The sequence below is a fragment of the Brachycentrus maculatus genome, unplaced genomic scaffold, assembly GCF_059751285.1.
Source record: "Brachycentrus maculatus isolate JH-2025_06_01 unplaced genomic scaffold, ASM5975128v1 h1tg000168l, whole genome shotgun sequence".
NCBI classification, from domain to species: domain Eukaryota; kingdom Metazoa; phylum Arthropoda; class Insecta; order Trichoptera; family Brachycentridae; genus Brachycentrus; species Brachycentrus maculatus.
In genome coordinates, this window is record NW_028280921.1 from 42375 (window position 1) to 57943 (window position 15569).

Here is a 15569-nt window from a genome sequence, read left to right on the forward strand (position 1 = left end):
TTTTAATTCTGTCATACAATGATTTTCCATACATAGCGCATTGATTCCTCTTGAATTGAATTGAGGCAAAAATTGTTTCCAACATCAAAAACTAGACGCATTTGAGATGCAGTGCTGAGGGAAGATGTTGGCAATCTCACGGACATCACAGAGAACAAACGCGTCGATCTTTTAGCAGATGAGGATCACGGATCGTCTTTCGACTCTTTACCGAAGATTTTCTTTATGAGTTCTCACATTGCTCGTAGATTACCAGATAACCTGGAGTGGCTTGTCGTAACCGGAGACCTAGATGGATGGAGAGCTAGAGGTAGGTGGATCGACCAGATGAAAGAGGTCACAGGCCTCTCCGTTACAGCTCTAAAGGCTAGTGTCGATGAATAATGGTTGAGTGGAAATGCGATGACTGACCATTTTCTTTAAATGTCTTTGCACTGTTCCGTGTCTGTCTGCTGTGCTGGTCGGGGTTGTGGGCGTCTGTGTACCGGCCAACGTTGAGTCGGAATCGGATTTAGCTGACTAATTGAACTAAACGCTAATCCCTTTCACTGCCTACACTGGGGTACTTCTAGAAAATTTGGTGACGGACTTACAATCTTGTATTTATTTAGATTGGCAGTGACAGGTATATTGAAAGCTTTTAAATGTAAATTCACAGTAAAATCGGGATACAATTAGTGACTTATTTTTAAATTTAAATTTACTTGGTGAATGCCACTTATTCTAAAAATCCATTGTGACACTGTTTCGATGCATACCACATCATTTTCAAACACCGTATTTGATACATTTTTGAAACAATGTTTGAAAATGATGCGAAATGCATCGAAACACGTGTCATAATAGATAGTGCCGAAAATTTTTATGAAATTAATATTATTAACTTATTCAACCATATCCGCTCCCTATGTGGAGCAAATAGAGTCCACAAACTGTCTCCAGGCTTTTCTGTCGGCACTCAGCTCCCTTGCGCCCTCTTTATTCAGGTCCGCGTCTCGAAGTTCTGACGAGAACTGCCGACGAATTGTCAGCAGTGGTCGTCCTGGGCGCCGCGAACCTGATGCCTTATAAAAGAGGCAAGCTTGATTAAGGCTTTCAGGAGGCATGCGGAGTACATGGCCAAGCCAACTGAATCGCCTTTTCTTAACGACAGTTGTTACCAAGATTTGCTGCGTCCTACGCCTCATCTCTTCATTCCTCACAAAGTCAAACAAAGTCTAAAACGCTTTGCAGACATCTGTTCTTGAAGCTAAGTACACGGTTGCTCTGGGCCCTTGTAAGGTGTCATGTTTCAAAGCCGTATAAGAAAATAGGAGCAATGCAGGCATTGTATAGGCAGCATTTAGTCTTCACCGAGTATAGTACAGTATCGAACAGATTAATTGAAACAATTTTTTTTTTTCGTATTTTCAACACCCTCTAAAAAAATGTTTTGAGGGTGTTCTTCGTATAATGGACCAAGGCTACTTCTTTCAGTAACTGAGATGATGAATAGCGAGAAGCATCACTCAATTCTACTGGAAAAGATACTACCAGAGATACAAAAACGAAGGTCAAATGGTAATGGAATATTTCAGCAGGATTAACCTCCTGCCACAAATCCAAAAAAAAATATGAAATTTTTCACACAAAAACAATGAACTGTGTTGGACTGGTCAAGAATTTAGCCAGACATTAACTTAATTGAAAACCTATTGGCAATCTGTAAGAATCGGCTGTCCAAAATTTATTGCACTACGGTGGAAAAAACGAATTTTGTCCATAATTCGGGTATGGTTTCGAGACGAAAAAATGGCAACCACGTGCCAAACCTTATATAATAGATGCCAAGAAGAGTAAAATCTTTGATTGAGCTCAAATGAGATTAAATCAAATATTTATTTGTGATATAATTAAGAAACCAAAGATTTTACAAAACTTTTTTACGAAAATACAACAGTTTGAGTGTGTCCAAATACTTGTTCATAAAATCTGGATTATCTCCAATTACAGGAGTTATTTTCATATTATTTTTGACATCTCATCAAAGATGAAGAAGAATATGGAAGTCTGGGCATTTACGAGTCTGACGACCGTAAATGCCCAGACCTCCATATTCTTCTTCATCTTTGATGAGATGTCAAAAAATAATATGAAAATAACTCCTGTAATTGGAGATAATCCAGATTTTGTGAACAAGTATTTGGACACACTCAAAATGCTGTAAATAAATTATCTGGTCAAATTATAAGCTTAAAAAATAATAAAAATGGTATTTTCTGGCGTTTCTCATGTGTGTGATTATAATCCAGGATTCGGACCTCACATACTAATATAAGAGTTTCTGCTTAGTAAAAAAGCTTCTTTACATCTCACCAATAGATGTCTCTAGTGAAGTTCTAGTGATTCAAGAACAAGGTTTCTAAATTGGTTCATATATATAGAACTTCCAAGAATTTGAGTAGTGTGGTTGTCAATAATGGGTAGAATCGGTGAATGTTACACGTGTGTAAAGTGGCCACTTAAACCAGCCGATGACGGTCGTCAGCCCCGTAAGTGCCCAGACTTCCATATTCTTCTTCATCTTTGATGAGATGTCAAAAAATAATATGAAAATACAACAGCAAAAAAGTTTCGTTTCAATGAATCTGTTCGATACTGTGTGTAATTATTATTTGAATTTAATGATTTTTTTTTTTTTTTTTTCAGATTCGCTAATCGACCCATATATTTGTGGACAGCCATCTTGTACACGTAAGTAAAATATATTGCCATTAATAATAAACCATATCTATCTATTTTTAATATAATGTTTAAATATAAATACTGACAAATGCGTAATTTAATTATATGAGTAGGTATAATGAGCGATTCCGAGAAGCACAACGTCAACAGTATTGTTTAATATAATACGTAAGACTTCGTTTCAAGTAATTTATCAATATTGGCTATTTAAACAATATTTTGCATAAAAAGCGTTAAGATAAAAGTGAATTTAATTTTTAATTTTAATTTTACTTATTAAATACCACTTCTTCTATCTTCTAACTCTTATCCACACCCAACGGCGCATAGGGCACTGTATGGTATTGATGCATATTACCTTGATCGTTACTTACATGAAGGCAAGGTAATCACTCCTGCGTCTCAAGGACCAGTCCAGGGTAATATTGAATAAATAATAATAGTGTAAAATCGCGAATATTTATTTTCACCACCTCCCCCTGAGAATCAAACCTAGGACCTCCAGCATGGTGACTAATCATGCTAACCATTACACCACGGAGGCGGACAATATATATTGTTCCTTAAATATATTGAGGCACTTGTTTCGACGCATTCCACATAATTTTCAAGCTAAGTGAAGCTAGGGTAAGACATTGTCATATGGTTGATTGCAAGTTTAGCAGTAACTTTATAAAGTTAGCAAGACCTTTAAGAGTTTCTGCTCAGTAAAAGAATTGACTAGAATTCCACTAGATGTCTCTAGTGAATTTCTAATCAATTCAAGCAATATGTTTCAAATTTAAACAATATTTATATATACATTTAGAAGTTGTGTTGAGATGGTTTGGACATCTAGAACGAATGAGTGAGGAAAGAACGGCAAAACAAATTTATCAGGCGAATGTAATTGGAAAAAGGAGCAGAGGAAGACCGAGAAAAACATGGCACGATCATGTATGCCAAATAATTGAAAGTGGTCAGGTTAGGAGTCGTCATAATCGGCGGGTATGTATGAGGAGATGCATGAACATGGAAGAGGCGAAGATTGTTTGTAAAGAGAGAGCGGTGTGGTGTTCTACTCTCTCTGCCTACCCCTGCGGAAAGCAGCGTGATAGTTAGTTACTTTAGTTTTTTTATATAGAATTTCTAAGAATTTGAGTTTTGTGGTTTTCAATCATGGGTGAAATTGGTGAATGTGCTTGCCTCGCCCCACCATAGATATCCCTCCTGAAGTCTATCGAGTTCAAAAACTATGTATCGAGACAATTCAATACATCTAGAAGTTTCAAAAATATGAGTAGTGCGGTTGTCAATCATGGGTAGAATTGGTGAATGCTACACGTGTGTAAAGTTGTCACTTACCCAAGCCTTTGACGGTCATAAGATCCCTAAATACCCAGACCTCCATATTCTTCTTCGTCTATGTTGAGATGTCAAAAAATAATTTGAGAAATAACTCCTATAATTGGAGATAATCCAGACATTTTTCTAACCCTATTGGGTTGGTATTCTCTATTTCTCTCGGTTTGTATTTCTTCTCTGCCTTAGTTTTGATATCTATTTTGTGATGATTGGTGTGCTTCTATCATGGTCAGTTTCTACACGACTTTATCTTCCCCTACAACGCATGTCAAGCTTCCATATTCTTCTTCATCTATGTTGAGATGTCAACAAATAAGATAGTAAAAGAGGCGTTGAAAGACCCCAAAAAAGATGGTCCGACGACATAACCGCTGTGGGGAGTAGAAACTAGCTGCAAACAGCAACTGACCGAAGGAAATGGAAGAATGTGGAAGAGGTATATCTAGCAGTAGAGAACAGATAGCCAGAGAAGAAGTTTTTTATTATGAATTTATTTTTTTCATAATAAATTGCTGAAATTTATTAACATATCGTATTAGGATAGATATTGCCACAAAGAAACTGCCAAATCAATTACAAAATTTATTTATAGAATAAATAACAGCTATGTATTTTTTTCCACATTAATTTTTTCTCGGTTATGATGAAACCCGGACCAGCAACCGGGTTTCATCATAACCGAGATCATCAGACTGGTGTGAGACTAGACAAAAATGATATATACACAACAAGGCATTAGTTGAAAACCGTGATTTCATATAATTTTTCTAACAAAATGAATCTAAATTCAATGAGTTTAAGTATTGTATAATTAATATAATGTAATATTATAATATATAATTAAATTATAATAATTACATATTTTAATTATACAATAGTCCGCCTCCGTAGTGTAATGGTCAGCATGCTCGCCTACCGTTCTGGAGGTCCCGGATCCCAGGGGGGTTTAATAAATATAAGTGATTTTTTCACTCTAATATTTATTCAATATTACACTGGACTGGTACCTGAAGTGGAGGGCTGATCACCTTTCCTTCATGTCTAATCCATCGAGATAACACTGCGTTTATATGAAGCAGTGCCCTATGCACCATTGGGGTGTGGTAAGGGATTTATTATAATAATTACATGTTAGTTATGGTAAGGGTTGAAGACATGATTTGGTATAATTTTAAGTTAGAAATGGATTTTGTATGTGAGTTTAATAAATATATGTATAGTTAAATCTGGAAACGTTGGTTGCGGACCTCTTCTACGGCTCATTAGTATGGGGAAGTCTGGTATTCTCTGAAACATGGCAATTTTTTCGGCTGTTACTTCCTATCGACATGACATTTAAGCATCTATTTTTAGTGTCATAATGGATATAGTATAGGTGAATGGATATGTGTGACTTGATCCTTTAATATTTCTTTATTGGGGCATTTTTAAATCTATTTATTTCAAGGATTTCTAATATATCTAATTTTTCATCTTTACTTCATGTGTTTATGAAGATGTGTTTCATGTGTTTTTCAAGATAATGTTTGTATTTTTGTCAAAATCATAGTTTTTGTCGTTTAAGTGATTGGCAAAAGTGGAATTATCTTTTTTATCTATTTCTCCAACTTTGGACATATTCATAATCATTAATCCTTGTTGATCATCCTGTTGGTCCCACGTATTCGGCATTATTTTATTTTTATCTTTATTTTTAGGGTCTACCAAATTCCAGTATCAAACGTCAATAATCTACCAATATGGATATAACATATCCGTCAATACATGGTTCGCCGGCTCAAGTGAAAATCAGTCTACCATCAATTTCGAAACAAAGGTAAATATATCCCCCTCACCTCCTAACCTGACCCTACTTCCTATAACCTTTATGCCTTCATAAAATAACATTATCACCAATTTAAAAAAATTGCAGTAAAAATTTTTTTTTTCACTCTAATATTTATTCAATATTACCCTGGACTGGTACCTGAAGCTGAGGGCTGATCACCTTTCCTTCATGTGTTAACGATCAAGATAAAACTGCGTTTATATGATGCAGTACCCTATGCACCATTGGGGTATGTATAAGGGTTTGACGAAAAACACTTTGTTATTATATATACACTCCAATTCCAAATTACATATTTTTTATCCATAACCGGAAACACATTGCGAGACCGAGTAAGAAATACCGACATCCGGAGCATGTGTAAGACGGATGATATTGTGAGGTGGGGACCACAACGAAGGCAATACTGGAATGAACATATAAACAGAATGTCAGAAGACAGACTTCCACTTATCGCCCTTCAAGGCAACCCTGAAGGACACAGACCCCCAGGCAGACCTCCGAAAAGATGGAAAGACAGCTGGGGTCAACATCCCAAGAGCGACATGCGGAGGCATAAACAGATCCCTAGGATCTACAAAAAGAAGAAGAAGAAGAAGAAGATATATTTTTATATATATTTATTAGTTGCCTTGGAAAAATATTTGTTGCCTTTTATGTACAAGGATTTATAGCATATTTAGTTAATATCTCTTAAAAATTATAGGGGATGTGTATGTATAGTTCACAATAAAGTAATAAAGTTGATCCCTAAAAACAATACAAAAATACAACAATATAATAGACACAATAGATTCAATATCTTATATCACTCAAGATCTATCACATAGCTCATTATTTGTCTTATTTGTCTTGTCGTGTTTTCTAAATAAGACACCACTAAATCCGATCTTTATTTGTTATTGCCTCATCAATTTTTCTCAACTGAATACCTTCTTTTGCACATTCTGTTTCCGATTTAAATCTTTCTATTTTGTAAATTGGACATACCCGCACTAAATGAGGGACATCTTGTGATGTCAGCCAATGAAACCAGCCAGTGGAAAAGCCCCGTCAATGCCTACACATTACACTATTGTAATCTTCCACATTTAATTTTCGAAAAAATCTTTATCGTTCTTAATATCTCAGTAATTCCTTCTCTGTCCTAGTGGCCAGACTATGGAATGAATTACCTCTCCTTCTCTAATAACTGTTAAGAAAATTCTGAGATATTACTATCTATCATTAGAATCCCAACTATCCATCAAACCTCATCCCTCAGTTTTCCCCTCTACTTCCTTCCCTAAACTCCCTTTTTCCATTGCCTTCCTTATTATGATCAATTTGTAAAAGATGTTTTTTTGATGTTCCAGTACTATATACCCTCTGATTGCAAACAGCTATATAAGGTATACGTTATGACCAATGTTTTTGGTAGGTTGTAAGATATTGCTTTTGAGCAATAAGCCCGCCAAAGTACTTATTTCTTTTCTGTATATGAAGTTTAAATAATTAAATAAAATTTAGAATTTTTATCATAAATTCAATTTTCAGGTGCAATTAGAATTTATGACAGAATGCGAGGGATTACTGAAGATATTATCGGTGAAGATGAGAGACCAAGATGACGAGTATCCGCAAGAAAGAGAAGAAACGTTAGCCAATGAACTGTCCACACATCCTCTGAGGTAACCATAGTATTAAACTTTCATTATTACAGCGCTAAAAACTTCCGCGTTCACCGGTGATATGTATTTTGTACACAATATTTTGAGTATGTCCAAATACTTGTTCCCAAATCTGGATTATCTACAATTATAGGAGTTATTTTTGGATATCTCATCAAAGATGAAGAAGAATATGGAAGTCTGGGCACTTCTTTTCATCTCACCAATAGATATCTCTAGTGATTCAAGAGTAATGTTTTAAAATTGGTTCATATATATATATAGAACTTCCAAAAATTTGAGAAGTGTGGTTTTCAATAATGGGTATAATTGGTGAATGTTACACGTGTGTAAAGTGATCAGTTAAAGCAGGCTATGACGGTTGTCAGCCCCGTAAATATCCAGACTTCCATATTCTTCATCTTTGACGAGATATCAAAAAATAATATTTTATACACCATATGGAAATGTGGTTTAGAAACGGGAAAAAATGTGAATATTTCGTTTGATTTCAGCCATGTGCAAAACAAATTCAAGAAAGGTTTATTTTCAATTGGTCTGGGTGTTTGTGATGTATTTTTCACATTTACCTACCTTATCTTTGCTATCATACCTGCAGACAAGCCTCTTATAGAGGCTTTGCGGGTTATTCCTCTAAATAAAAAATAAAAAATATTATCATTCAACCACTAGGCAATATCTATATATTTAATGTTTTACTCTCCTTGGAAAATACCACTGTTATTTTACAGTATATTGTGCATCAAACGTCAATATTAAACCATTCATTTTTACTGTGTTGTTTGCGTCGAATATATTGCGTCTTAATAGTTAAATTAATGATCAATTTTCTTACTTAATTATACAGTTTTTTCGCCTTCATTATTGTACCGTAGAACGGGGCTACTTGAACTTTGATGCGTTACTTGAGTCCAGTACAAAAAAAATATTTAGATCATGGTATCGATCGAAGTATCGTGACAATAAGTGTCAAGGAAACCTGTCAGGGAAACAATGAATCATGTCGATACATTCATTATTGTAGATCAAATACAATTTTTTTTTAAAAAATGTACAGGGCTCAAGTAACACATCAAAGTTCAAGTAGCCCCGTTCTACGGTACTTATTTTTTCTTTTATGTTTATTGTAACACTATACTATTTTCTTGCAAACAAAATATGGCCTACTAAGTTTATTTATGCTTTAAATTTTGCAATTATGGATGTTTTTTTAGATTTGCATTTCATGACGGAGCCATCACGGAAGTTTGTCCACAAGAAGGAGAGTCGGACTGGACTCTTAACTTCAAACGGGGCGTTCTTTCTCTTTTCCAAAATACCATGGGAAGATTTGACATAGACCATCGAGGCATAGAGGTAAACACCTTTTTTTTAATAAATAATAATAATAAAACCCTTATCCGCACCCCAATGGTGCATAGGGCACTGCGTCATATAAACGTAGTGTTATCTTGATCGTTTACACATGAAGGAAAGGTGATCAGCCCTCCGCTTCAGGTACCAGTCCAGAGTAATATTGAATAAATATGACAGTGAAAAAATCACGTGTATTTATTTTACTCCCCTTGGGAATCGAACCCGGGACCTCCAGAACGGTAGGCGAGCGTGCTGGCCATTACACTACGTAGGCGGACTTTTTTTTTTTTTTTACACTTTTTTTTATTTAATTGTATTTAAATAAAAGTAAAATAACATCAAGAAATATTGTGACAATTAGCAATATTCCCAATTTACTGGAGCCATTAAAGCATTATCGATAATATTATGCTAAGAAAAGAGTATCGAGATGGTAAAGTGCCAGTAATGTAATGTGTAATGGTTAGTGTGTTTAGTTACTATGCTGGAGGTTCTAGGTTCGATTCTCAGGGGGGAGTGAAAATAAATTTTAGTGATTTTACACTCTAATATTTATTTAATGTTATCCTGGACTAGTCCTTGAAGTTCAAGAATGATCACCCTACCTTCATGTTAGTAACGATCAAGATACCACTGCGTCAATAGGATGTTGTACCCTATACTCCATTGGCTGCGGATTAGGGTTAGAAGAAGAAGAATGTGCCATTTTAGCTTTTGCTGTTTGGTTTTTGTTTACTATAATTAATTATAGTGCACCATTTGATCTCTTCTTTCTATATTTTTATCAATCTTTCTATCCCTAGTAATCATCTACCTGTTCCATAATTTACCCATCTACTACTATTTTACATCCAGGTCTACATTCATCTCTTACAAAAACCATAACCTTAGATATGACAACATTCATCAGCAAATCACTTTCCTTGCACACATTATACACTTTTGTTACAAGCGCCTGTAGGTCTTCTCTGCTTTTTTCTTCTTCTTTATAGATCCTCAGAATCTGTCTGTGCCCCCGCCTGTAGCTCTTGGGATGCTATCTCTCCACCTTTTTGCAGGTCTGCCTGGGGCTTTACATCCTTCAGGGTGGAAGTCTGTCTTCTGACATTTTGTTTACATAATCATTCTAATATCGCCTTTTTTGTCGTCCACACATCACGATATCTTCCGTCTTACACATGCTCCGGATATAAGTGTTTCATACATGGTCTCGCAACGTGTTTCCGGTTATAGATCGGAGGGTTTTCATCTCAGAGATTCGAAGTTGAGATTTTGTTCTAAATGTATCTGGTCTTGCCTCAATTTCATAAGTGCCAAGAAATTAAAATGCTAAAATGATGTTTACAGCGTGATATTCATGGCACCTGCACCACAGAGTACAAGATGCAAGGACAGGAGGATACGAGTCTGGTGGTGATGAAGAAGAAGGATTTATCACAGTGCCAGGATCGCTACCAGTACCTCTCCATCCTGCAGACCGTCAGATACAACTTCCAAAGTGTAAGCACTTTCATTAGATATAAGTTTTATATTGACATTTCTTGGTGGAACTGCATTTTGTAAAATAAAACAACAATCAGATGCTTTTTTTTTTTAAACATGGACCGCCCAATTGGAAAAAAACGATCCTTTGGGCCACAGCTGTAAATAGACTGCATACAAATGTAAAGGTTGCGGTTCATTTTTTTCATAAAACACAAAGCAACAAAAACGTAATGATAATCTGTCCAGGGGGCCACATAGAAAGTATGTTACAATTACATAACATGGCAAACGTTAAGCGTATCCAATTCAATGAACGTAAAATCCAATCCATGATTGGAGTTAAATATGTATAACTCACTTGGCGTCTAACGTGATAATATCATTTTTACAAGGGAAATTCGTCAATTCATAGATTGAGGTCTCAGCCAAATAAAAATACTCAACCTAAACATAGATGCTGTCGAGAATTCACATGTGAAGATACATATACATACGGATTATGGATATATATATACAAGTTCAAAAATTTGAGTGGTGTGGTTTTCAGTCATGTGTAGAAATGTAGAATTATTTAAACCGGCCTGTGATAGGTTGTAAGCCCTGTAAATACTCATACTAATTTTTCTTCATCTATGTTGAGATATTAATAATATCCCTCCCTCACTTCCTCTACCTCAAACTTATCATCTTTGCAGACTTTGTTCCAGCTCTCCTCGTCTTCAAGTTGTAGGTCCTTCCGTCTTGGTCAACTTCACCAAGGACATGCCTCCGTGTCATGTTTTATTTCTGCAGTATCCATGAATTCTTTGGTCTTCCTGTAGATGTTTTTTGAGGAAGATCCATGGCAATTGCCTGGTTCACAATATGATCAATTTCTCTGCGTCTATTCATGAATTATTTCTTGTTTGATATTTCAGAGATACCAAACATGGCCCGTTTTGGATTCCGAGAGTAGATGTCGTATCATCTTGGATCACAGGATCTACACCGGAGTGTCGTGTCGGGAGAAACATCTCTTCAAGCCATTTTCAGGCAAGCGATCCGGAGCTCTCAGTACAGTGACCCAAGAGCTGAAGTTGATCGAAGAAGTCAACAAGACCAGCAGTGAAATTTTAGATGAGAAAAATGAAGGTCCGTATAATTTCTGTCAATTTAATATGAAAAAATACAAAAGACAGTTTTCAGAATACTTGAAAGGTCAGATCAAGTCAGGAGACGAAATGATCAGCGGGTATGTATTAGGATATGCATGAATGTGGAAGAGATGAATATTCTTTGCAAAAACAGTGAAGTGTAGTGTTTTTTTTTGCCTACCCCTGCGAATAGTTAGTAAGTTAGTTAAACAATTGCTAGAATGGTTTATAATTCTTCCAAGTCACTATTTTCAATACATGTTTCTGTAAAATGTGTAAGATAGACCTTCGGAGAGAGAAGGGAAATGCGAGAGAGTGTTATGTTCATTTGTTCAATATCATAAATATTTTAAAGTGATTCCCTGATTGCTTTGAAAGTTTGAGACAACGTTGCATTCGAATACTGAGGGTTGTAACCCTTGTCAAAGCAATCAATCTTCTCCAGCTATCCCTTGACTGCACTGTGCTCCAACTACCAAGGTGCCTGCTGCTGGCTTAACTTAATCGGTCCATCGTATGGGGGATCTTCCTCTCCCTCTCTTCCCCTCCAGGCTACCGATCACAACCAGTCAATCCAGGCTATCCTCATTGCTAAAAAACAAAAGAATCCGTCATGTACAGACACTGGCTAGAGTCAAGCCATTTAACTGTAAATCCTGATGAATGTACTCGTTGGTATTTTAATTATTGTTTCGGCATTAACTTTGTGGTAAGACATGTTACAATGATTAAGGAAACACTTGTTTTTATACCACTTGAGTTTTATTAAAGACTACTAGTTTCAGAAGCTAAACTTGTAGTCTTTAATGAAACTCAAGTGGTATGAAAACACTCACTCAAACCCTTTACCGCACCCAATGGTGCATAGGGTACTGCATCATATAAACGCAGTGTTATCTTGATCATTAACACATGAAGGAGAGGTGATCAGCCCTCCGCTTCAGATACCAGTCCAGGGTTATATTGAATGAATAATACAGTGAAAAATCACTAATATTTATTTGACCCCCTCTGGGAATCGAACCCGGGACCTCCAGTATGGTAGCCGAGCGTGCTGACCATTACACTACGGAGGCGGATTGGGGGGGGGTATAAAAACAAGTGTTTCCTTATTCATTGTACTCTTTGGTATGTCAAGGTGTCCAAATTTGAAATCCAAAAATTAATCTTCAATTCAAAAGTATGCAAGCTGCTATTGCAAGTAAATATAGGTAGTAAAGATTGTTCTTAAACTAGACGTTTTTGTTATAGAATGGGAAGCGATAAAACTGCGATACAGTTTGATTCATCACCACAATTCATCCATCAGGGCTGGAACTGGAGAGCTGAAGTCTGCTCGCAACATCTTGAAGCAGTTGTGCAAGTAATATATTCACTTTTTTGTTTTATTTTTTATTATTTAATATAATTACCAAAGTTTTTTTCAAAATTTTAATTCATTATCTAGACATTTTTACTTTTACAATATTAACCTTTTCGGGAGCAATAGAGTAGTAGACAAAAATGAACATCGGTGCGAATTTTCCTCAAAGGAATATCGACATTAATGAACGTCTATCTGTCAGTTAGTATGATGTTATTTGTATAGTAATGACATCTGTGGATATTTGTTTTTAACTTTGTCATAAAATTAAACCTAGAGATGGTGAATTTTATTTTTTAATAATATATATTTTATGTAAAAAAAAGCCACTCCCCAGAGAAAGTCGGACATCAATTATTGTACTTCTGGAAAGGTTTTTATTTATTTATTTATTTCAAAACATATTACAAACATAAATCATATATACATATAATATTCCCGATGAGTAATTTCTATTTCTCATTTTGGGACGCGGGATTAAGGTTAACAAGACTGGAACACAAATAATAAAGTAACAAGAAAGATTTTTTTTAATAACCAAAACTAATACTTATACATGGCAAAATATAAAAACAATAAGCAGGTATAATAAATAGGCACAAGAAGCATATGTAAAAGAAATAAATGTGAAAACACAAGGTAAGAAGCATATTTAAAATAAACAAATGAGAAAATATAAAGAAACATAAGGTAAAAACAAAATAAGAAAATATGACTTATCACTACATATATCGCTCACTCCTTTCAAGAACGTCATAAATCAAAAATTGACAATTTTCAGTTGTGCATGTTTTCGGAATGCCCAGAAAATGTACTATATCCCAGCAAAAGCGGCATATTTTTAACTTAATATTTACCCGCTACAGAGCTGAAAGTGTTGTTTTTGCATTTTGAGGAAAAGGTATTGTTTAATTATTTTTTTGAATATACTAAATATTCTTCAAATGGAGAAAAAACCTTTAGGTTTTACCTAAAAAGATCTGTTGTACAATAAAAAGTTCAATAAGTGGCTTGATATTTATTTTTAATAAATTGTATTATATTTTTAAACTTTAAAAACGTTCTCCTGAAAAATCAAGTTTTTTGATTTATGACGTTCTTGAAAGGAGTGAGCGATATATCTTTCCATAAAATACCTTCTCATTATTAATGAATTATCAACTGTTAAAATTAATAATGCAGTTTTCTCCAATAAAGAGACTTAGCTCTTGTGCTTGGAGACGGACTTCCACTTATTATTTAGTGTACACTCACAAATGTTTTGAACCTAACGTAAAATATTGTATTCAGAGTAGAGGAGAGGTTGCAAGATACCAGCTCGGTTGATGAAGGCGTGGAGTCGACTACCCGAGGGGGTGAAAGCGGTCCACGGATCAGCGAGGACATGGAGTCTGGGGAGGCTGTAGCTTTATGGGGAGGGATGGTCAGGGCATGCAGGGGGCTGAACCACCCTGCCCTCAAACAGCTGCTAGCCAGAGCCACCACAATTTGTCCGCAAGCAAGGTAATCAATTTAATTACGACTATAATAATCCGTAATAGGGTCATTGAAAAATGATGCCAACATCATTGTTTCTTCCAAATGGGTTTATTCAAAGGTTTATTATTTTGTATTCCACCCAATTTCAATATTGATAACATAACATGACCTAGGCAACGAATGGACATTGCCTTATCTTTAAGAATATTGAAAATCATATAATTTTGCATGTGCCATAAAAATGAACTCTCACGAGAGGTGATCATATATGATAAAAATAGTGAAGGACTTTGATGCCATATATCAAGATAGGACACAAAATGCCGAACCCCTTCTAGTGGAACGGATGGCCCATTGACAACAGTCAACAGTCCGGCTTCTCCTGAGGATTTTTACGTAGTTTTCTCCCAGCAATGAGCAAATGCTGCGAAGTTCCTGATTGGCTCACACGAGTTTATCTTCCAGTTCCCTTGTTGCCTTGTTATTGCATCCAGTATTGAACAAAGGCCTCTCTCTTGGACTTCAAATGTCTGTTTTTAATGTCATTATCAAAATTATCTGTTTTGAAATATATCAGGTAGTGAAAATAAATCCTTGCAAGGTGACGATAAATAACACGTGATTTATTTTGTAGGAAGCATGTTCTAGACGCCCTACCTTATATCGCGAGTATTGGCTCTGTTGAACTGATCAAGGAGATGATTATCAAAGGAACGGCTTCTGAGGAAACTAGACAGGAATGGCTTATGTCAATGGCTACAATTCCAAGGTGCGTATGTATATGTTGTTTTTATATGTATAATTCAGACTTTCTCCACAACAAGTTGTGGAGAAAGTCTAAATTAGTGATTTTTATTATCTGGTACTAGTTGCGGTACAATCTTAATATATAGAAGTGAGGCAAAGAAGGTTGAAAGTATACCGAATGCAGTCAAAATACAGTCACACAGATTCGAATGGTAAAATAAAGAAAAAATGCAAAGCTGAGATAAGCATTATCGATAAAGGTATGTAGAGATAGTTTGGTTATGTGGAATGAATGAATGCGGAAAGAACAATGAACAAATGTATTAGACGAATGTAATTAGAAATAGAAGCAAAGAAAGACTTTGCAATATAATGTACTTCAAGTACTTGAATTTGCATGGAATAATAGGTGAGTATGTATGAGAAGATGCATGAATGTC

General features: G+C 35.5%; 1 protein-coding gene across 1 annotated transcript in view; it reads left to right on the forward strand.

Moving 5' to 3' along the window:
* The window catches only part of Apoltp (Apolipoprotein lipid transfer particle), a 92050-nt gene that overhangs the window by 630 nt on the left and 75851 nt on the right, over positions 1-15569 (forward strand). The window contains exons 2-10 of the mRNA XM_088261860.1: positions 2689-2733; positions 5766-5884; positions 7433-7566; positions 8781-8922; positions 10270-10422; positions 11325-11538; positions 12792-12903; positions 14194-14406; positions 15017-15151. Of these exons, the coding sequence (XP_088117986.1) occupies positions 2689-2733; positions 5766-5884; positions 7433-7566; positions 8781-8922; positions 10270-10422; positions 11325-11538; positions 12792-12903; positions 14194-14406; positions 15017-15151 (1267 nt within the window). The remainder of the gene's footprint in view (positions 1-2688; positions 2734-5765; positions 5885-7432; positions 7567-8780; positions 8923-10269; positions 10423-11324; positions 11539-12791; positions 12904-14193; positions 14407-15016; positions 15152-15569) is intronic.